We start from the raw sequence: 22471 nt of genomic DNA, 5'->3' as shown, positions 1-22471 counted from the left end.
CTCCCTCAGTCTCCAATTAGACCAGGATCTTTGCATCACTCCAAAGCTCAAGTCAAGAACACAAACATAATTTCTCTCTTCAACCTTGGACATCAGACAAAACCTCACCATTATTTACTTGTAGTGCCTGTGATATGGGCATACCATGATCTGTGGGCAACACTAGCCTTGATAAAGTCCATTTTGGCCGAAACACATGTTGGCTTTTGTATTTTCACCAAGCTGTGTTCTTGTGCCTTTTGTTCCAGTGCGGCTCTAATCAACTCAACAAAGAGAAATACAAAGTTCAGCTGTTTGAACTTTAATTCACCTTGGGTACTGACCATTTTTTTTTCCTCTTGACTTTGCCAGTTATTTGTATTCCTTATGTTTGTATTTCAGTTTATTATTTTCCTGGTATTCACATCGCCCATAATTAACTCCTGAGGTTGGAGGGTGTTTTGGTTTGTGGGGCGTAAACTATTGTACATACGAAAAATATTGATCTTTATACTGAATTTATCTTTGCTGCATTTCCTCCCAAAATCCATCTGTGGGGATCTGCAGCTTGTTAATTTCACTACTATTGTGATGGTGGGACCTCGAGGATTTATATGTACCATCTCAATAAAAAGTGCTTGCCCACTTGTTTGTGTGTGAAATTGGTATCTAATGTACTATAGGTACATTTATTGCGTTTAACATATTTGCACCATGTATACTATATGCCATAACTCTTCTATAGGAAGGGTCATTCGATGACTGACAGGTGTCCGAGATGCTGGGCTGCACATGCAGGTTGTGTACAATTATCCTGGTACTGGCCGATAAACAATTAATGGACGCAAGTTTTTACTCTGTTGCCTAAAAGTGATTTGCATTTTCTTTGACAAAACTCCTGATTGCTCATGGGGTATGGGCAGCGGATCCTGTGACCTACCAGGACACTGGCCACATTATCCCTATTGCTTATCTATTGTTTTAATGAAAACTAAATTATTTTAAGTGCTAGGCGGCTACCCTGTATTTGTATCTTAGTGTGTATGCACACTCGAGCCCATCCTTAAGAACCTGCTTCAATATGTTAGCTTGTAGAGCGGTTACTGGATGCTTTGGCATCAGGCGGAGTCCCCAGTTTTGACCTGGTTACATGGGTCTGACACCTCTTGCTCAACTCTCTCACCAAAGAGTGAACACTCTGTACTATCAAGTACAGTTATAATTATGTACACTTCCTCCAGGGCTCCTGAATTAACTATTAGATACTATCTAATGTGTATCTTTTTTTCTTTTATCTGAATAGTCTTCTGCATGGGGGGTGATGGTGGGGTAATTTGTAGACCTTCCTAGTGCCAAGATACCTTGGCGTTGAAAGAACACTGTACGAACACCCAGCTAACAACATCATGCAGTAGGATTTAGGCTTGGTTGCTGAGAATATATAAAAATGTCCCAGAAGTGAAGAGCACTGCCCACTCCACTGCCCCTAGTGAAATGAGATTCCCATTTGCAATGACATAATAGACTTGTGTATCAAGTAACTGGTTTCAACAGTCTTTCTTTCCAGTACATTGGGTCAAACGTCTCTGGTTTTCATTTCACAGATTACAGGACACAGTTCACTGGAGACTAGTAAGGTACTGGGCTAGTCATTTAGGCCCATATGTACAAAAGTTTCATTTCCTAAATAAAAAATCCTTAGAAATTGCTATTTAGGAAATGCAAAATGGAATGTAAGAAAATTGAGATTTCCTAATAGCAATTCCTATGGAGTCTCATTTAACTATGAGGAAATCACAGCTTTGGAAATGCTGAACCATTCGTACCAATGGTTTTGCTTTTACAAAATTGTGATTTCCTATTAGGGAATCACCATTTTTGGAAATCCCAATCCCTTTGCTTCTATGGTCCGAAGACCCCCCCTTAATATGCTTACCTAGATGTAGGAAGCTGGCCTGGTCTGTAGTGGGTACCTAAGGTACTTACACCTTATACCAGGTCCAGTTATCCCTTATTAGTGAAATGTAGTCAGTGTCTAGAAGCCAGGCTTTCTAGTGGTAGCTGCAACTAAGCAGCCAAGCTCCATCTAGGAGAAATGCAAAGCTCATGCAATACCTTTATAGTCACACAGTACTCACACAATGAAAGAAAATACTCAGTGTTACAAAAATAAAGGTACTTGATTTTGGTGACAAAATTGCCAAAAATACCATCGAGACTATACTCCCTTAGGAAATAATACACATTATATACACTAGTATGCAGCCATAGCTGTAAAAACAGTTAAACAGTGCAAATAGTGAAAATCACAATAGTTAGAAATGGGCCTAGGACCATATACTAAAAGCGGAATGAGAGAGTCGGTTTTCCACCTAGGCAAGTGTAGGGGGTCGCTGGGAGTATTAGAAAACACCAAAGGTAAGTAATAGAACCTACCCCAGTGCCCAGGAAAGCTGGAGTAAATCACAGTAACTTTCCTAGAATACACAAGAACACGAGAAATATGATTATGCGAGAACCAGAAGAGACTGCAAGACCAACGATAGATTCCTGGACCTGAAGACCTGTGGAAGAAGGGGACCAAGTCCAGGCAGCACTGAAGAGTCCAGGGAGAACAGGAGCCCCTGTTAACCCAGATGAAGGTGCAAAAGCAGAACCACTGGTTAAGAACACTCAGTACTGCACCCAAGAAGATGAATGCGGGTTCCTGATTGGTGCAGATAATGATCCACGATAAATGGATGATTGTAGTCTGGTTTGCGTCACTAGGTTCCGCCAACAAGCCTTGGCACAGGCACAGCTCACAGTTAACGGGAAATGGTGCTGCCCGGGACCTGGCGGACTCTACCCAGGAGGGAGAGTCATAGGGGGCTCTCAGCAACTCAGAGCCTTCAGGAGACCAGGCAGCGCACACACGAGTCCCACAGCACTGGGACACAGAAGGTGCAAAAGGAGGCTCACGCAGCACTACACAGACATCCCACACCACCGTAGAACCACTCACGAATCTGCGTCGCAGGATAGAGTGCTAGAGTCTGTAGCTGCATGGTGCACGAAGAACTTTGTGGGAAGATGGCAACAAGCCTTGGCAACTGTAAAAAAAAAAAAAACTCAGTGCATGAGGCTACTGTCTTGCGTGGGGAGGCAAGCTCTGATCACCACCAAAGTCCGACATCAAGACCGTCGGGACCACTTAGTCTACCACTTGTGATGCTGGATCCACACACTTCGTCAGGAGAGGGGACCCAAGCCACAAGTCATCGCTGCAGAAGGGGGGGGGGCACTGCTAAAGCAGGGAAGTGACTCCCTCACTTCAAGGGAGATTCCTTCATTCTTCTGCTGCAGACTGAAGACCGGCAGTCTTCGGAGGATGCACGACCTAGAAGCAGTTCCTGGCAGGAGCTGAAGTTACAATGTTGTAGAAGTTGTCTTTGCTTCTTTGTTGCAGTTTGTAGAGTTCCTGGAGGGTCCAGATGCAGTTTCTTCGGTAAGAAGGTGAAGTATAGGATGCAGAGGATTCATTCTGGAGTCTTGCAATCTGAATCTGAAAAAACACCCAAGAGAGAGACCCTAAATAGTCCTGAAAGAGGCATTGGCCAGCTATACAGGTAAGCACCTATCCGGGGAGGGCTCTGGCGTCACCTGCTGGCACTGGCCACTCAGATGCTCCCAGAGTTCCCAGCCAACTTGGAATCCAAGATGGCGAAACCCAGTGACCCTCTGGAGGAGCTCTGAGCACCATCCCTTGGGTGGTGATGGACAGGGGAGTGGTCACTCCCCTTTCCTTTGTCCAGTTTCATGCTAGAGCAGGGTCTGTGGGGGTCCCTGAACCGGTGTAGACTGGATTATGCAAGGAGAGTACCATCTGTGCCCTTCAACGCATTTCCAGAGGCTCTGAGGCTATTTCCATAGGGAGACGGTGTAACACACCTCTCCCAAAGGAAATCCATTGTTCTGCCTTCCTGGGCTCGAGCTGCTTGAGCAACAGGAGGGCAGAAACAGGTCTGTGAGGTGGCAGCAGCTGGGGCTGCCTGGAAAACCTCAGAAGGCTGTAATGGCAGTATTGGGGGTCCTCTAAGGAGCCCTCAGAGTGCATGAAATCATAAAACCAATGCTTGCAAAACCCTTGGGGTATGATTCTAACATGTGATACCAAACAGGGCAATATTCGGAGTTACCATTGTGAAGCTGGAAATAGGTAGTGACCTATGTCCAGTGCACATGTGAAATTGTGCCCTGCACTCACGAAGTCTGGGAAAATCGTCGTGGGGGCACCTCTGCTAGTGCAGGGGTGCCCTCACACACAGGTACTCTGCACCCAGCCATCTGCGGCGATGGGTACGGAGTGCAGTTTTGGAAGCATGCACATTTAGCATGAAAGCAGAATCTAATGTCGCTGCAGATATATATAAAATGAGAAACTACCCAGTTTCAATGGACAGACGCTGCACTTTCTCCCTCTGTACTTGCATGCCTGCTCAGCCTTTGGAAGACTATATTTGCATAATGTTGTATGGTAGAACATGTAGCCACTGTCGTATCGTATGGGCTGCTTGTCAGAGGCTGAACAAGCAAGCCTCCAAACTCTGCATGGTTTGAATGCCAATGCCGGAGATTGAGAACAAAGCTGTGACACACTCAAAGCTATATGTTCCAAAAATGAAGACCTTGAAGCCAGATAGTGATGCAACATCATCAGTATTGTGGGGATGCCACCGTCTACCAACCCAAGAAATAAGAGAATGACTCTGCTTGGCAGAGTCATTCTCTGTATTGTCGGTGGTGGAAAGGGTGCAGCGCTCATTATCCTTAAGATCAGTCCTGGGACCGCCACCCACTACAGAGACCATGATTCATCTTTCTGAATGGTATGGGAGAAGCAAAACCTGCAATACTTTGGATCCTCTGTTTTGCTGTTTCCTGACTTCACTGTGACTGCAGAAGGCCAAGGGTTAGCACCTTTTAAAAGTCTGGGACAGGTGATGAAGCCCCTGAGAAACTACTCAGTGAGTTGTGGCTCCGGTAGGAACAATGTGGAAGACAGTGGAGAAAATGTCTCTTGATAATGATGACTTAACTGGGTGGGAGGTACAGGACGTGCACCACTTAAAAATATGTCAATCACTGCGAGGCGAATAGCGATGCAGAGTCTTTTGGTGTTTGTCCAGCAGTGAAATGTCTGCAGATCTTGTATGCGGCCACCACTGTGACTTCCCAGTGGGTTGTGAGCTGGACATGCTCTCCTTCAGGAATGTCTCACCTCTTCAGCCTACAGATTTTGGTGAAGAGTAGATTATGTGGGCGTTTGGAGGGCATCATTCGCTGCAGGTTGAGCACTGCAGTTTGGGAAAGGCTGGGAAGGGAATACGATGCATATGCAGGCAGGGCTATGGCACTGATTATATTGAGAGACAAATGCAACCTGAAGTTATATACAAGTAGACCCATTGCTAATGTCCCAATAGAGAAGGCAGCAAGAAGAAATGGGATGATAGGGACTACTCACGAGTGATGTCAACGGTATGAATGATACATTATATCACTACATAAAGTGACATCTGATGGATGCAGCCCTCATTCAGGAGACTCATCTTACTCTGCAGTCTGCATGTAGTTTGTTTAAAATGAATAAATAAATACTCATTGCATTCTTCATGTCCTCATCCCAGTCTTGGTATGGTCCTCTCCACCAACCTGCCAGCTAGCAGATAATAGCCATCACAGTCCTATGTGTCAACCCCAGTCTTGGTAGGGTCTTCTGTCGGCCAACTAGCGGACACTGAACAGTCCGGGGCTTGAAGTTTGTGGGGTCAGGAGAGTAGACATCAGGCTGAAGAGCAGAATTTTCATAGTCCATTATAATTTATTTAGCATTTGAGCTCAGGGTCTGGGATGCACTTAACAGTGCAGCTAAGCCTGGATCTCTGGGCTACATACTGGTTGCTTTAGCTAAATTCAAATTGCATACATTTTTTTCCCTTGGTCTTGCCAACCCTTCAGTTTATTTGAATAAATGGGTAATTTTCTCTTAACAAAAAAGTATTTCCTGTCCTATTGAAAATATTAAATATGTTTTCTTTCTGTATTTCTTTTTGATCTGATCCCTGTTCCTTGCTAAGTTCATGGCAGCAAAACATTTTGGTAGCATCATGTTGTCATGTTCTGCAAAGACTGGGCAGATCTCCTCATCTTTGGTAGTAACCGTATGTGTCTGTTATGTTCTTTGAAACCTATCTGATCCATTTCTGCTCTTGGCCACACACTGCTAAAACTAGTCCCTGTTAAGATCTGCATATTCAGCTGTGGGTTTGCTACACAAAAACTAACTTGCTCCACGAGACCAGAGAAAGACGAATAATGAAAAAGCAACAGCAGGGTGATGGCCAAATTACTGGTAGATAATCAGATGGCCACATTGTGGTTTGAGCCTACATGAAGAGTGAAGCCTGCAAATGCTCAGGCACATATATAAGGGCTACCTTCCCTTTCAGTGGTGACTTCTTGCATTTGGAATACTGCTCTCCATTACATTGATAGTCAAGTAACACAAGTGAAGATGGAGACAAAGATCTGGAGCAGGACCTTTATGTGCACAATAGGTGGGGACATGGGTACACTGCTCATACTTTCACCCTTTTATGTGACTCAGAGGAGCAGCAGAGTACTGGTCTTTTGTGAATAGCTCTTTTCAGGATCCCGTTCAGGGCTCAAAAAATCTACTCAACCACTTGCTATGGTGAGCTTTATTTTCAGGAGGTCGTTTCCTTTTTTTTTTTTTTGTTTTTTTAAGATTCCACTGGACCCCTCTGGCGAGTGGACAAAGAACAGGTGCGAGTGGACAAAACAGGTGTTCTGTTTAGTCAGAAACTGAACTAGAAATTAAGATGCCTTTAAATCTTATTCTTGTCACATTTTGCTCTGTGTTCAGAGGCAGAGGTCAAAAGTCAGTTTTTCTTGCAATACAAATACTTTTCCTTGTGACTGCAGAGTTCCAGGATTTTGTAAGGTGAACTGTCTTTCATATGTGAAATGAAAGGCTTATGGTATCAGGTGTTTCCTAACACATTTATATAACTAAGTCAACTTTACAAGCATTTCAAAATTTATTTCAGTAGATGTGAAAGACCATTATTTTCTACTTCTGTGTGATGACAAAAATATTTTAATAGAATGAAAAAAGTCAGAACACTTTACTTGGTGATGTGCAAATGATAAATGTTTTCTGAAACCCAATTTTCACACATTGTTGACACACTATATAGTTTTATCAGTAAAGCTGCGAGATAGTAGGAAGGTTTTTGGACATTCCTTGGAAATTTACTGTTTGTAAATGACAGTGACCTACCACATCATGCTGTAGTATTAAATTTATTAAAAGTGAGTGTTTAAACATAAACTGAGAAACACTCCCGTCCTAATGGCAAAGCTATTAGAAAACTAAGAGGCAAGTCATGCATGGATCATGTGTACCCTATATGTGGGCTAGATTTATTATACATGGAGCAAACGTTTAGTGTATTTAATCAAACGAGGATTTTTTTTACAGCAGAAATGCTGAACTCACATATTTAAAGGTGCACTCGTATGTGAGAATGAAGAAAAAGGTGACTGTAAAATACAGTATTTGCCTGGGATCACACCTTTCAAGAACCACTTCCGGGTCAAGTACATTAGTTAGGTCGAGTAGATTCAAGCTACTCGACCTGTAGGTCTGGTAAAAATTTTATGATTTTTCGAGGCCTGCGTTTGTTTGCACGTGTGCAATGAATCCACACACTCTGTTGTCGGATGAAATGTTACAGGCATTAGTAGGGCACACGTTCAGTCATTGGTATACCTCCTTTCGCTTTCGGCCGCCTGGCGAGACTCAGCAGTGTCCTCTGGTTTTTGTTGCAGACCGATGTCTGGTTCAGTTGGTGTTGATTTGTTACTGTGTTGTAGTCATTGTGGGAGCTTTGGTCTTATTCACTTAAGTGCAAGTCTGACTGCGGTGTCCTATGCATGATTGCCAAAGTGGGCCTTTGCCCATAATGTGGAAAGCATGTTTTGCATGCGTGCCCACAGGGGTGTTCATGTGTTGTTGAGGGCCTTGTTAGCAGACTGTGTTGGAAGAATGTTAGAAGTTCTCTACAGAATGGCTGGTTGGTGTGTGGTATACCATTGTAGCAACCACTGTTGTGGGCACAGTAATAACTATGTGGTATGCTGGATCTTTCTGAATGTTCTTCCTGATAATTGGGATGTTTGTCTTGTGTTTTTCCATGTTCTGAGCCATGCAGCATTCTTAGGCAGTGTTGGGTGAATGAAGGGTGTTTTATATATGATGCATTTTTGTGGTGGAGTTTGTGGTTAGTTTGTTGTGCGCTGCATGATAGACTGTATGTTAATTGTATCTGTTAGCCCACCAAAGCTGTGCAGTACAAAAACACAACTACACAGTATAGTCTCATTTCCTCCCTCCCTGTCCCTTCCTGCTGTCCCAGTCCTTAGTCTAAGTGCCTTCTAAACCTAGGCTTCATTCACCACTTCTCGCTGCCCACATGGTACAAAAGTGCTCCAAAGTCGGCAAAGGTAGCTTGTTGGAACAGAAGTAATAAAAATTAATTTGTGGAAGAGGGGGGGGGTGCGACAAAACACACCATCCCTGAATCACGTGGGATTGTTGAACTTTGAAGAACCTGCTCTGATTCGTCTTTCATGTTCACCTGGCAGGTCTAAAGGTGTGATCCTGAACCTTTCATCGGCCAGCGCCCTGTATCCAGTGCCACTGTTGACGGTGTACTCTGCTACCAAGGTAAGGCTGCTCTGGCTAGGCGGAATCCCTTATTGACAGAAATGTGGCCTTGGAATGGATAAGTAAATAATGGAGCAAGAAAACATTAAACATATAACATAATAGTTTCTGGCACATCTGATCACCCTAATAGTACCCTCAGGGTGAAGTCTTAGGATTCTCAAACGAAGTGTTTTCTTGACAATGTGTTCCATTGTGTGCAGTCTTAGTGCCTGATACTCTCAATTTAGCAAGTTGTGCTTATTGTAAGATTGCGGAAAAAGAGGAACTATAAATGAGATTTTTTTTTTTTATTGCGTTTAGTGCCTCCCTTTGGCTCCTAGAGCAAAGGGCTCAGTTTTAAACATATTAACCCAACATCATCCCTTGGCCGCTAGATCTGCTGAACTATTACTGTTGTTCAGAGATTTTGAATATTGTTACTTACTTGTTCCCCTTTTAATAGTGACTGATTTACAAAGTTATATAACTGATCCATTTTGTCCTCAGGGCTGGGTGGGCCGGTATCAGTATGTCCTTGACTGGACCATGAGTTATTTTTTTAAGTGATTACTGGCTTGGGGCTTTCGAGAGGATGTGTTGATTCCTCTTTAATAGGGTTCCCAGATTGTAGGGGAAGTTTCAGTTGACTTTACATCCACTTCATTTTCACTTTCTAGCATGGTCTAAGAAGTGATGGCATATTGTGATGAATATGTATTAAGAGTCTCACTTCTCCACTTATATCCTCAGAGTTGAGAGCAAGAGACCTATCAGGTTCCCTCTTACTTCATGTTGGGCATGAGTCCAGAGGTATTTGACCCTAATTACTTTAGCTTCAGTTTATACTTCCTGCTAAGCATGGAGGTTGCAGTGTGGGACCAGCGTTGTCTCTTTAGTGGAACTCCCATATTGTCTTATTATATGGAGTTTCTAATAGACTTGTAGCCACAGAGTCCTCACATTTTGGATGTTCCCCAAGCTTCAGACTAGATCCAGAGTTGTTTAAGCGGTACCTCAGTGCACCAGAAGGTGGTGCCTTGAGGCTGTGAACTGACATCATTCCACTCCAGGAATGATTTGTGGGTTCTATATAGGCACCACTCCTGCACACTGATGTCCGCTCCTTTCTTTCAGTGTCACTAGATGCATATTCAGCACTCCCTCTTCTGTCTGAGGCACTTAAACCTCGATATTGCACCAACATTCTACTTTGTAAGAATGTCACCCTCTAAGACAACAGGTTTTAAACCCTGTAGGAACTGCTGAAATGAAATGTCTGTGACCTATCCCCATCAGGTGTGCCTAGTGTCCAGCCACGGCTACAAGGGCTGCAGCGACTGCATTGATGAACCAGAAGGCAATCAGGAAAATGAGAAAACTAAGTTGCCAAGCAGAAAAAGACCATGTTGAGACAGCTCTGAGTCCTGTTACTTGAGTGGATTAAGCCACTCTGGAGGTCTGTCTTCATCGCCCTTCAAATCCTCTGGTAAGAATAGGAAACATAAGTCAAAGTGGGGTTCCGCTCTCCTGTCACTCCCATTTACCTGAGCAAGCGTGTGGTGGGGTTACCACACTTGATAACTTCCCAAGTCGGTGGACTTCAGAGCCTATCCTGTGGCTGGTTCTGGCACAGCTGGAGTTTCTGGGGCCTTCAGTCACATCAAATTAGATCAAAGAGTTCTGCGCAGCCATGCTCTTGCTCTGTGTATGCCTACTTTGCTCCATCTGGCTCCTTCAGGCCCGAAGGAGACCCAAGTCCTTCCACCTGGAATACCACTGGTGGGTCCACCCTTGGCTCCACTGCACTTGTCTTGCCCAGACTCCTCTGCCATGACCCATGGTGGCCTCGGTCACTTTGCCAACTTCGCCACCTGAGGAAGCAGCTCCGATTGTCTTAAGGTCAGCGCACTACCCACCATGACCCCAAATGCCAGTTCATTTCTGTAGTGGAACGGCATCCATGCAGGGCCACTAGGTTGCCACCTCCTTTCGCTCAGATACTGCTCAAAAGTTTCCAGATCCAGTCTGATGCCTGGGGAATAGTCAAACGTTAACGAATCTGCAGCTAGATGGTCTCTATCAGAAAGAGTGTTACCAGAGGAATGTAACTTGTTTGGTTGTAATTATTCTGTTTCTGTGAGTTCACCTTATCATTGCAGTAGCCTGTGACATAATCATTGGTCAAGCTGTTCTTGTTTGCTTACTGTTGAGCTTGCAGTCTGAGAATGGGGCTTTTTTTTTAACTTCTTTTCTTAATAGTATGGGGTATATAGCATCGATACATAACCATGCTGGCCGCTGTGAATACTCCCAGGTGAACTGCTAGCTTGTTTATTAGAATTTGATTGGGGTGGTTTCCTTTTATACTCAGTGCTGGTTTTGAGAATGCTGGCTTCCTTGTATGGTCTTTGATGTCCTGTGGTTAGAGCTACTGAACCTTGTTTTAAGGTAGTCAGTCTTTGTTTTCTCCAGTGTCTCTGAATTGCCACTGTTAAGTCTGGATTTTTGGATTAACCCTTGGCAAGATCATGTTGTATCTTATTCTCCCCCTGCCCCGGGGCTCGGAGTGGTAGACTTAACTTCCTCCTTTTACTCCAGCATAGCCATATGTTCTTGGCAGAATTCCATGTCATAGTCCTGTGTTTGTGGCAGTACTCCACACCATGGGTACATAATTCTTGCACAATGGTTCTCTCTTGTGGCTCTTCCTGGGTTGGGCCTGTTTTTATTTTTGTTAAGTGTTTTTTTTTGTTTTTGTTTAGCCAGATTACCTTAAGGTCACCTTAACACACAGGAAATATGAAGTGTGGGCCAAAGTTACTCCCGCTCATGTTTGAATTCCCTCTTATGCACAGAGTTTAAGGTTTTGGTTGTAACTAACTTTTTTTTTTTTTTTTTTTTTTAGCTTTTACAGTCTGTGGGTTATTCTTTGGTTTTCCTCCTGTGCCCCTGTTGGACTTGGTTTTGAGGTTGGAAAACATCACTTTTAGTTTCTGTAGTTTAATCCTTGTTTTAGCAGGTTCTTTCTTATACCCAGGCTGGGCTTGGGCTAGAGGTTGTAACCAGATTGCTTTCAGCTTCACTTTCATGGATTATACTCTCTGGCTTCTCCCAGTGCATTTCTGTTGAGTTGAAAGTATGAGAATTAATCATCTGTCTATTAGTTTCTCTCTTGTGCTTCTTGCTGGTTTTGAGGTTTGAAACCTAGTTGCCTTGTCTTCCACTGGTATTTTCTGCTAAGTCTGGAAGGTGTTATGTGGTGGTTATTTTGGATTCTTGATCTACTCCCTGATGATTTAAAATTCTGTGCCATCTTTGTTCTCATTCCTTGAAGGGATTAGACTTGAGGTCTTAGACTGGAGGGATACTTTTTGCTCCTTGATCCCTTGAGATGGAGTTTTTGGTTGTAGTCACTTTGATTTCTCCTTACTGAGTCAGGAGCCTGTGGATGATCAAGACCGTAATCTGTTACTGTTCTGGTTGCTAATAGAGTTGGTAGCCTGGGTTTGGTGACTTGAACTCTACAGTCTCCTGCTCCTTATTAGTACTACATTTGAGCTATTGGAGTGTGGTTAATGGGCTTCCTTTGGTACTTTCTGTTGTGTGGTTAGTGTAAAGTGTTGGACCATGGCCATGATGAAATGTGAGTGCTTCTTGCTGAATTGAGTTTTCAGCTCTGAGCACTCGGATCTCTCTCTCTCATATATGCTCCTTTATCGTCTTGTGCTTTGAGGTCTTATCCTGATCACATTGCCTGCTGTTGATGGGGACGAGTGGGTGTCGGGGATGGTGAGGGGCATGGGTTATGCTTTGCAGTTTAAACACCATAACAATCAAAGCTTCTGCTCTTTGGGGTATTACTTATCTCTATGTGGAAAGAAACTGGGTTTTTGCAGGTTTACCCCCACTTTCTACCCCCATGTTGACTACTAGGTACTACCCCCAGTTGGCATAGCCCAACTTAATTTTAAGCCCCTAGTTTGGTATCAGGATACCTCGGGTCTGTAGACTGAGGTTTCTCTCGTGGACTGCAGCAGTAGTTGTAGCCTCCACGTACAGCCAAGTAAAACATAGCTCCCAGTCTGCCACTGCAGACTGGAATAGCAGTTTAAAACTGCTAACTCAACTTTGCCATTTAAGATAAAGGCAAAGACCAAACCTTTTTTGTATACGCCTTTATATATGTAAGACACCCTTAAGATAGGCCTATGGAGCCTTAAGGCAGGGTGCTGTATATTAAAAGGTTGAATATGTACCTTTTTAATGTTCCAGCAGCCAAAAAACCCAGATTCTGATGGATACAACTACCTGTGGATTCCTCACCTAATGAATACTCCCATTGCGCCAGCATTCTACGGAAATCTTCTTCCTAGCTTCTGCACGTCGACGAGGACGTCACAACTGCCCACGCGACGCCGTCTGACGTCATACAGGCAATAAGAGGTCCTTGCCGACGTCAGTTCCCTTTTTTCCGTGCCATTCGAAACGGTTATCTTCGAGGGAGCTACTGTTGCTGTATCGTCAGTTACAGTTTGTTTTTTGGCGATTTTTTACTTTGCAAGATTACAATGTCGCAAAGGAAGTCAGGATTCAAGCCCTGCCGTGAGTGTGGTGGTAAAATGTCGGTAACGGACCCACATTCTGACTGTTTGTGGTGTCTTAGTTCCGACCATGATGTTGCTAAGTGCGATTCTTGTCAACATATGAATCCTAAGGCCCTGAAAGAGCGTGAGGCCAAGCTTTTTCTTGCGAAGTCGAAAAAGGAGAAGAGACATCATCGAAAGTCGTCGTCACCGAAGTCTCATCGGCGTCATCGGGACTCCTGGCGTCGTCGAGATTCACGGCGCCGGTCGAGTAGGGAGAGGTCTCGGTGGAGGTCTCCATCGGCTCAACGTCGGAAGACTTGGGAAGTCAGTCCCACTGTCACTCCCCAGCCGACGACGCCGTTACCATCTCCGGCTTCACGGACTTCACCCATGTCATCGGGCCATCCTCTTTCTGTGTTCGAGGTTCCGCAGCCTCAGATGTTTTCTCCGTCCTTGCAGACGTCGAGGTCGGTGTCGCCTTCGAACCAGGCACCCCAGTACCCGGCTTTCCCGGCCCCTGGAGCTGACAGTACCGCATTCCTGAATGCGATGTTTTCCATCTTCCAGCAGATGGCTCCAGGTGGTGGACCGGCTGGTCCTTCGGGCCCTTTGGCCTTCAACATGGGTGCTCCGGCTCCACTTCGACCGGCACCCTTTATGCCCTTTCTCCCCCTAGGGAACGTGGGTTCGGCGCCGGGATCGGCTCAGGTAGCTTCGGCTCCTGAGGCTTCGGCTCCTACGGCTTCGATTTTTCAGCCAGTGACGCAGTCTAGACCTCCTCCGACTCCGGGACAGTCTTCACACCTTTCGGCTCCTCGTTCGGCGCCGAAGACAACTATGGTGTCTGTAGACCCGGCGTCTGACAGATCCGACGATCGGCGTCTTTCTTCGATGTCTGCTGACGCCATGTCGACGCCGAGAATAGAGAAGAGGCTGCACTCAAGGAGGCTTGCTCTCCACCTCCTTGATGAACAGGAATACCAGAGGCAAGCCTTGGAGGAAGGGGAGATCGAGGATTCTCGTGAGGGTCTCCTTGGACTTGACACTGCTAGTGGCCTAGATACCTCCCCTGAATGGGACTTGTCATCACCTGGGGAGTACACAGAGGAGGCGGCCACTTTTAATTCTGTTATCAGAAAGGCAGCTGGCTTCCTGGACCTCCCTTTGCCAGTGACTGAAGCCAAGCAGAACATATTGACGGAAGTGTTGCACCCTGCCTCTACATCAGCAGAGCCACTTTTGCCATTCAATGAAGCGCTACTGGACCCCATAATGGAAGTCTGGAAGAAGCTGGTGTCTTCTTCAGCCGTCAATAGATCTGTGGCTAGGAGGTATCTGGTTGCACCGGCTGACCCAGGTTTTCTTTCCAAGCATCCAACTCCTGAAAGCTTGGTGGTCCAGGCTTCCTGCTCAGCAAGGTCTGCTCCTGTGTCTTTTCCAGCTGTACCCTTAAAAAGAGACTCCAAGAAGATGGACATGTCATCCAAAAAGGTGTTCTCATAATGTAGCATGGCATTGAAGTCCACCAATGCTACATGCATTTTCGGAAGTTACATTTATACCCTGATGGACAAGATTAAATCAACGAACACCGAGGTTCTTCAGGAGTTATTAAGCCTGGTATCTGACTCTCAGGCAGCTGCAACTCAGGTTATCCAATCTGAGTTGGATACAACTGACTCGGTTGCTAGGGCAATGGGCACTGCTGTAGTTACGAGGAGGCAGGCCTGGCTTCGTAACTCAGGATTTTCCTCTGATGTGCAGTCGACCCTACTGGACCTTCCTTTTGATGGTGACCAGCTGTTTGGTGCCAAGGCGGATTCGGCCTTAGAAAGGTTCAAAGAGAGTAGGGCCACGGCCAAGTCGCTGGGCTTGCAAGCCACTTCTTCTACTTCCTACAGATTTTTTAGGAGGTTTCGAGGATTTGGTCATAGTTCCTCCTCCTCCTCCTTTCGAGGGAAATTCCAGCAACCCACCTCTGCTCTCTCCTATAGATCTTTCAGAGGGAGAGGGAGGGGTAGGGTCCGTACCAGGGGAACAACTCAGCAGCACTCTGCCTCTTCCTCTTCCTCTGGAGGGGTGCAGCAGGGGAAGCAGCCTTAGGCTTCCACCAATTCCCACTCACTCCACTCCTGTAGGGGGGAGGTTACTGAATTTTCTCCACAAGTGGGAGGTCATAACATCAGACTCCTGGATTACCAGCATTGTGAGAAAGGGCTATACCCTTCCCTTTCGGGAGTTTCCGCCCCCCATTCCGCCCCCCCCATCTTATTGTTCAGAAGAACACCTCCTGTTGTTAGAAGAGGAGGTTCAAGTCCTCCTTTCAAAGGGCGCGGTGGAGTTGGTCCCAGAGCAGGAAAGGGGTCAAGGTTGTTACTCGAGGTACTTCCTGATTCCCAAGGATGGTCGGTTGAGACCAATCCTGGACCTAAGGATCTTGAATTGGTTCCTCAAACAGGAAAAGTTCAAGATGCTGACCCTAGCTCAGGTGCTATTGGCGTTGAATAATGGAGATTGGAGGGTGTCTGTCGACTTGCAGGATGCTTACTTTCATATCCCGATACTCCAGTCGCACAGGAAGTATCTCCGGTTTGTGGTGGGGTCGCAGCACTATCAGTTTGCGGTCCTTCCATTTGGTCTTACTTCAGCACCTCGAGTCTTCACGAAGGTGATGTCGGTGGTTGCGGCAGAGCTCAGAAGGAAGGGGATAGCAGTATTTCCTTATCTGGATGACTGGTTGATCAAAGCCAGGTCTCCGGAGCTCGTATTGCATCACCTGCAGTCGACAACCCAGTTGTTGTTCGACCTGGGCTTTTTGGTGAACGTGCCCAAATCTCACCTAGAGCCCTCTCAGCGCCTCCTGTTCATAGGGGCAGTACTGGATACAACATTGAATCAAGCCTTTCCTCCGCCTCAGCGGATTCAGGACATTCAGGCGTTGGTTCCAATGTTTCAAAGTGGAGCGGTCATTCCAGTCCTCGAGGTCCTACGTCTGCTCGGTCTGTTTGCCTCCTGCATACTGTTGGTCACGCATGCTCGCTGGCACATGAGGGCTCTTCAGTGGTGCCTCCGAAGGCAGTGGGCTCAACACAAAGGAGATCTCGAAGGCTTGGTGAGGATCTCCAGAGATGCTGCCACGGATTTGAAGTGGTGGATTTCGGACGGCAATCTTTCTCGAGGAAGGCCGTTCTCGCAAGCTCCTCCAGTGGCCACAGTAATAACGGATGCTTCCACTCTAGGGTGGGGAGCTCATCTGGGGGACCTGGAAATCAAAGGTCTTTGGTCTCCAGTAGAACAGATGTTTCATATCAATCTGTTGGAGTTACAGGCTGTACGTCTGGCTCTCAAGGCCTTCCTCCCATCCCTTCGCGGTCAGTCGGTTCAGGTCCTGATGGACAATACTACCGCGATGTGGTATATAAACAAACAGGGAGGGGTAGGGTCGTACCTTCTCTGCAGAGAAGCTCTTCGGCTATGGTCCTGGGCAAAGGACCATCAGAATTGCTTGGCAGCAAATCATCTGGCCGGGGTCTTGAACGTACGTGCGGACGGTCTGTCACCATTTCTCGGCCGATCACGAGTGGCGTCTCCATCCAGATCAAGTCCGTCTAATCTTCCAGATGTGGGGGTTTCCTCGGATAGATCTGTTTGCCACCCGGGAAAACTCGCACTGCCAGTTATTCTGCAGCCTCCAGTATCCGGTACAGGGAGCATTGGGGGATGTGTTTCAGAGGACCTTGTGCGTCCAGTTGCTTTACGCGTTCCCCCCATACCCTTGATTCCTCGAGTATTGAGGAAAATACGCCAAGACCGGGCCCAAGTCATCTTAATAGCTCCGGATTGGCCAAGGAGGGTATGGTACACGGACCTTCTCCAACTCTCACTGTGCCTTCCGCTCCGTCTCCCTCTCAGGGCAGACCTCCTCTCGCAGTCGCAGGGGCAGGTTTTACACCCCCACCTCCAGAGCCTGCACCTTCATGCCTGGAGATTGAACGGGGCAACCTGAGTTCTTTCTCTCTCCCGCCTGATGTAGTGGATGTTATCTTAGCGGCCAGGCGACACTCCACTAAATCTATCTACACTAATAGGTGGTCTAAATTTGTGTTGTGGTGTGGAGAGAGGCAGATTGATCCCTTACGTGCTTGGATATTTTATCTTTTGCATTGTCTCTAGCACAGAGGGGTTGTGCAGTGGCTACGGTTAAGGGATACTGGTCTGCTCTTTCAGCCTTTGTCTTCCAGACCAGCCTTCTTTGTTTAAATCCCCTATAGTACTTAGGTTCTTGAAGGGTCTTATGAATAAATTCCCTCCTACTCCTTTCGTTATGTCTCAGTGGGATTTGAACTTGGTTCTAACTTTCCTTATGGGGTCCCCTTTTGAGCCTATGCACTCTTGCCCCTTGAGATTATTGGTCCTAAAGACGGTCTTTCTGGTTGCAATTACTTCTGCAAGGAGAGTGAGTGAGTTTCAAGCTCTTTCTGTAAAACCCCCTTATACATCTTTTTATGGGGATAAGGTGGTGTTGAGGACCAAGGCTGCTTTCCTTCCGAAGGTTGTTTCACCCTTTCATATGTCCCAGACGATTACTCTTTCCACGTTTTATCCTCCGCCTCATCCTTCAAAGGAAGAAGAGACTTCATCGCTTGGACCCAAAGAGGGCGCTAAGCTTTTATAGACAGGACAAAGGATTTCAGGCTGGAGGATCAGCTCTTCATCGGGTACGTGGGACAGAGGAGAGGAAAGGCAGTCCACAAGAGAACACTCTCCAGGTGGGTTGTTCTTTGCATTAAAATGTGTTACTCTTTAGCAAAGAAAGAACCCCCTGATGGAATAAGAGCTCATTCCACCAGAGCTAAATAGGCCTCTTTGGCCTTGGCTAGGGGTGTGCCTGTGGTTGACATCTGCAAGGCCGCAACTTGGTCGTCCCTTCACACTTTTGCGAAGCATTACTGTTTGGACTCTGAGGTCCGAAGGGACGGCCATTTTGCACGGTCGGTGCTGCAGGATTTCTTGGTTTGACCATTCAGGCACCCTCCACCGAGTGCGGTACTGCTTTGGGACTCTATTCATTAGGTGAGGAATCCACAGGTAGTTGTATCCACCAGAAAAGTCGTTACCGAAGGTAAGTAACTCGTTCTTCTGATGGATACATTAGCTACCTGTGGATTCCTCACGGTCCCACCCGCCTCTCCGTTGCCTGTCTGGTCTAACCAAGTAATTCTTGAGTGTGCTCCTCTTGGTTTTGAGGACTTGTATATATTCTGTATATATGTTCAAATGTATATATATTGCTCATATATTTATTTGTTTTTAAAAAAAATAAAAGGAGAAAAGAAGAATTGAGTGGTTAGAATGATGTAATTATTTAGAATATCATAAAATTTTGCAATTTGTTCTTTCATCTCAATGGCCTATTATTCTCAGGCACGTAAAAAATGTTGGTACTGACGTCTGCACGTCGACGAGGACCTCTTATTGCCTGTATGACGTCAGACGGCGTCGCGTGGGCAGTTGTGACGTCCTCGTCGACGTGCAGAAGCTAGGAAGAAGATTTCCGTCGAATGCTGGCGCAATGGGAGTATTCATTAGGTGAGGAATCCACAGGTAGCTAATGTATCCACCAGAAAAGTCGTTACCGAAGGTAAGTAACTCGTTCTTCTCGTTTTCACTATGGAAAGGCTGGTAGCCCCTTTGGCAAGTGCAGAGTTACAGGCTGTCAGCCTGGCAACTTGTGAATGGGATTTCTAAAGTTGGTACTCTAAGGTATCCAAATAATCAGTACATTAAATCTGATGTCATGGTGAAACCAAATGTAATATCACTGCTGGGTAAAGTACAACTTTAAAAGTTGCCACTTTAGTTGCCTAAAGGGTCCAGTGCCCATTTGATGCTCTACATAGGGTCTGTCCTGTAGACAGCTTTGCCTCCTCCTGGGGAGACATGCTAACGACTCCCAGGAAAGGAGACAATAGAACCCTGCACTGGAAAGAGTTATTACCTCCCTCCTGCAGGAAGCCACACTGATGGCCCAAAAGGCAAGCTTCTGAGTAGAAGGATCCTTTGAAGGCAAATGGAAAGGTGCTGCTCCATTGGCTATGTAGGCAGGCTGGCACTAGGGAAAATGTAGGGGAAACCATTTGTCTGCATCTCTCAGGGGCGTGTAGCCCCCTTGTAGCTACACCTCTGGGTTGGCTAGGGAGCACTGGATGCAGAAAAAGGGGTTCTACCATGTTTGGAGTGGGCAGAATGGTGCATCCTGAGATAGCCAGATGCCACACTTCCCAGGAAGGGTCAGCAGGCATGTATTATCCCATGTATTATCAGCAGGCATTGGTGCCAGGATTCCGAAGAAGGCTTGAGGGAAAGATTGAAACTGAAGTGCAGCATTCAGTTCTGTAGAATTGGCTTTGCTTCTTGAAATTGGGTATTTGCACTCCAGGAAAGAGCGTGCATGGTTTTATGTTTGGATGTTTTTTTAAATATGCTGCCAATAACCGGAAAGATTTTGGGGAGCTCTTCCTGCTTTCCTCAAAGATGGGTGCATGAAAGTAGACATCATGAAGGTCCACTGAGCATGTCCAGTCTTTATGCTTACAGGCAAGGGACTGATTGAGAGTATGATGATCCCGATTAAATCAGTCTCTGTCCATTTTTCCGTACAAGGAGGAACTGAAGTTGTATCCCTTCACTCTTATCTGTAAGTGTTACCACCTCCATTGCACTTATGGAGAAGTGTATCGTCACAGTCTGGAAACGTTTTTTGGAGTCCGAATGCAGTACAGGGGCCCTGAATGGAGGCTGTGTGAAAGATTTGTATTGGTTTATAGTTGTGTGCATCATTAACATGCAGGATGCATTTTTACACTTGATTATTTATGCATACCCCAATAGAGTACTATTTTGTTTTTGTAAACCAATTCTGTATGATGCGTAGAAATGTGACTTTCTGATGTTAATTGGGCCTCAATTTAGGTAAAACCACCAACTTTTCCAAGATGGAGGTAACTCTTTCCCTTATGCTCTTCTTTCCCAGTGTCTCTCCTCGCACATTCTGCAGCACAGTTAAGCTGAGATGTACTGGTTTATTTCCATTGCCATTGCTTATTCTGCTCTCGAACTTTGCAACTTTAATTTCAAGTTCCTTCCACTCATTCACTGTCGCATAAGTGGAGCAAGTGATACTGTTGGTCTGGGAAATGTGAAACGTGGGTTTGAAGAGTTAATGTTATAGTATAGGGCCTTTATTCCACCTATACATGTCTATGAATGATGTGAAAATTAGATGTTTGTCTACACTTTTGGACTGGCTTGCTTCTAACGTAGCTGGTGCTTTAATCCAAATAAATTCTAACCTGAGTGCAATGTGCACAATGATTATGCCAAATCTCTTAGCGCTAGATATCCTTCTCGTGAAGGCAGGGTGTGCTTGCAAGGTAAAGGAATCTTGCACCTTTTGTACCTGATAACATCAGAGGATATTAATGCATATGTGAGGAACATCACTAATATCTCTTAAGTTCAGGCTTTAGAAGACCATGGCTTATGGGAAGCTTCAGGGTTTGTAAGATTAGGAAGGGTTTTAGCAAGGTTGGTGAATGGTTTGACAGCCTGTGAGGGGGATACCGAGGCAGATTCAAACTCCTGTAATGATTTGTGCAAGTGACCTGCGTCTCATGTTTAAGTTATTTGGGTGTTTGTTTCTAAATTGTGGGTGTAAAGGTAAAAAAAAATAGTGTGGGAAAAAAGATGAGCTTCAGATGGAAGACATCAAAGATCGTGTTGACTCGAAAGAACGAAAGTGATGTAGACTGTGTTGCTGATAAACTTAATTCAGTTTATTGTGTATTTTAATGATTATAAAATAATCAGAGGGGAGATTTGTGGAAGATTTTTGAGTTTGTTTCGTGCATCATTACCAACATGCGGAATGTACTTTTACACTTGATTACACGTCTGGACTGACATAGTACTATTGCTTTTGAAACAAATTCTCTGATGTTAAGAAATGTGATTTTTCTGATGTGTTAACTAGGCCGCAGTTTGGGTATAAACACCATCTTTTTCAAGATGGAAGTCACACGTCACACCTCCCTCCCCCACCCCGGTCTGTCCTCCTAAATACTGCAGCACAGTCATGCTAAGATTTACTTGTTTATTTCACCTGTCATTGTTTATTCTGCTCTCTATTAACTCTCCCCAGCTCAGCCAGAACCTGCAACTTTAAATTTAAGGTCTTTCCGCAGGTTCACTGTGCCCTGTTTATTCACATCACATGATATTGTTACTGTATCTAGTTTGTTCTAGCCTCTCCGGAAGACATTAGCATAGTGGCTGCTGAATAATTAATTATTCGTGTAGTTGATTTGTGTTTAGGCAGAGTGATGATTATTTTTCGTGTGTTCCGATTTGCTGGTGACATAGATTTGCTCACAGCGCGATCATTCTGCAGTTTCAGTAATTTTGTATGCGTAAATAATGTATTAAAAAAACCTTGATTCCGGGGTCGAACCAGAAGACTTTTGTGTTATACTAAGGATGTCCATTCTCCCAATTTTCCACTGGCAGTGGTACCAAGGAGGTTGGCTGGTCCCCAGCCATCACTAGGAAGGTTTGGTGTTGGTTGAGGCCGGGAGGAGGGGGTGGTGCCCCTTCTGCATGCTGGGATCTTGGGTTAAACGGACTCCCGAGCTTTAAAGACTGGAAGGCCTTAGCACCTAAAAACGAGGAAGTCTGCTTGTGCAACCCGAATATAATGAACGTCTTGTAATGTTGGTGGTAATTGGCCAGTACTAAGTCCGTAGGATTCACCCTGGACTCTGAGCTCATGTTCAAGGAGCCCATCACCAAGAACAGTTTGGGCTGGGATCAGCTCACTCTACTGAAGGAACAAAAAATCCTCCTAAAGAGGGTCTTGGCAACTGATTTGAAACCCCCCCTCAAAAAAAAAAAAGTGTGTGTGTATATATGTGTGTGTGTATGTGTATGTATGTGTGTGTGTGTGTGTATATATATATATATATATATATATATATATATATATATATATATATATATACACCCCCCCCCCCCTCTTGTCCCAGGCTCCCTCATGAAGTACCTTAAGAACTGTGTGTAGTCAGAAGGCTGGAGG

At 45.4% G+C, this 22471-nt stretch overlaps 1 protein-coding gene across 1 annotated transcript in view; it reads left to right on the top strand.

Annotated features, from left to right (window-relative positions):
- Positions 1-22471, top strand: part of HSD17B12 (hydroxysteroid 17-beta dehydrogenase 12) — a 367296-nt gene that overhangs the window by 250234 nt on the left and 94591 nt on the right. Inside the window, exon 8 of the mRNA XM_069221808.1 lies at positions 8692-8773. Coding sequence (XP_069077909.1) covers positions 8692-8773 — 82 coding nt within the window. The remainder of the gene's footprint in view (positions 1-8691; positions 8774-22471) is intronic.

This window comes from Pleurodeles waltl, chromosome 3_1, assembly GCF_031143425.1.
Source record: "Pleurodeles waltl isolate 20211129_DDA chromosome 3_1, aPleWal1.hap1.20221129, whole genome shotgun sequence".
Lineage (NCBI taxonomy): Eukaryota > Metazoa > Chordata > Amphibia > Caudata > Salamandridae > Pleurodeles > Pleurodeles waltl.
The sequence above is the reverse complement of the archived record's forward strand: the minus strand, read 5'-3'. Positions and strand labels throughout refer to the sequence as shown.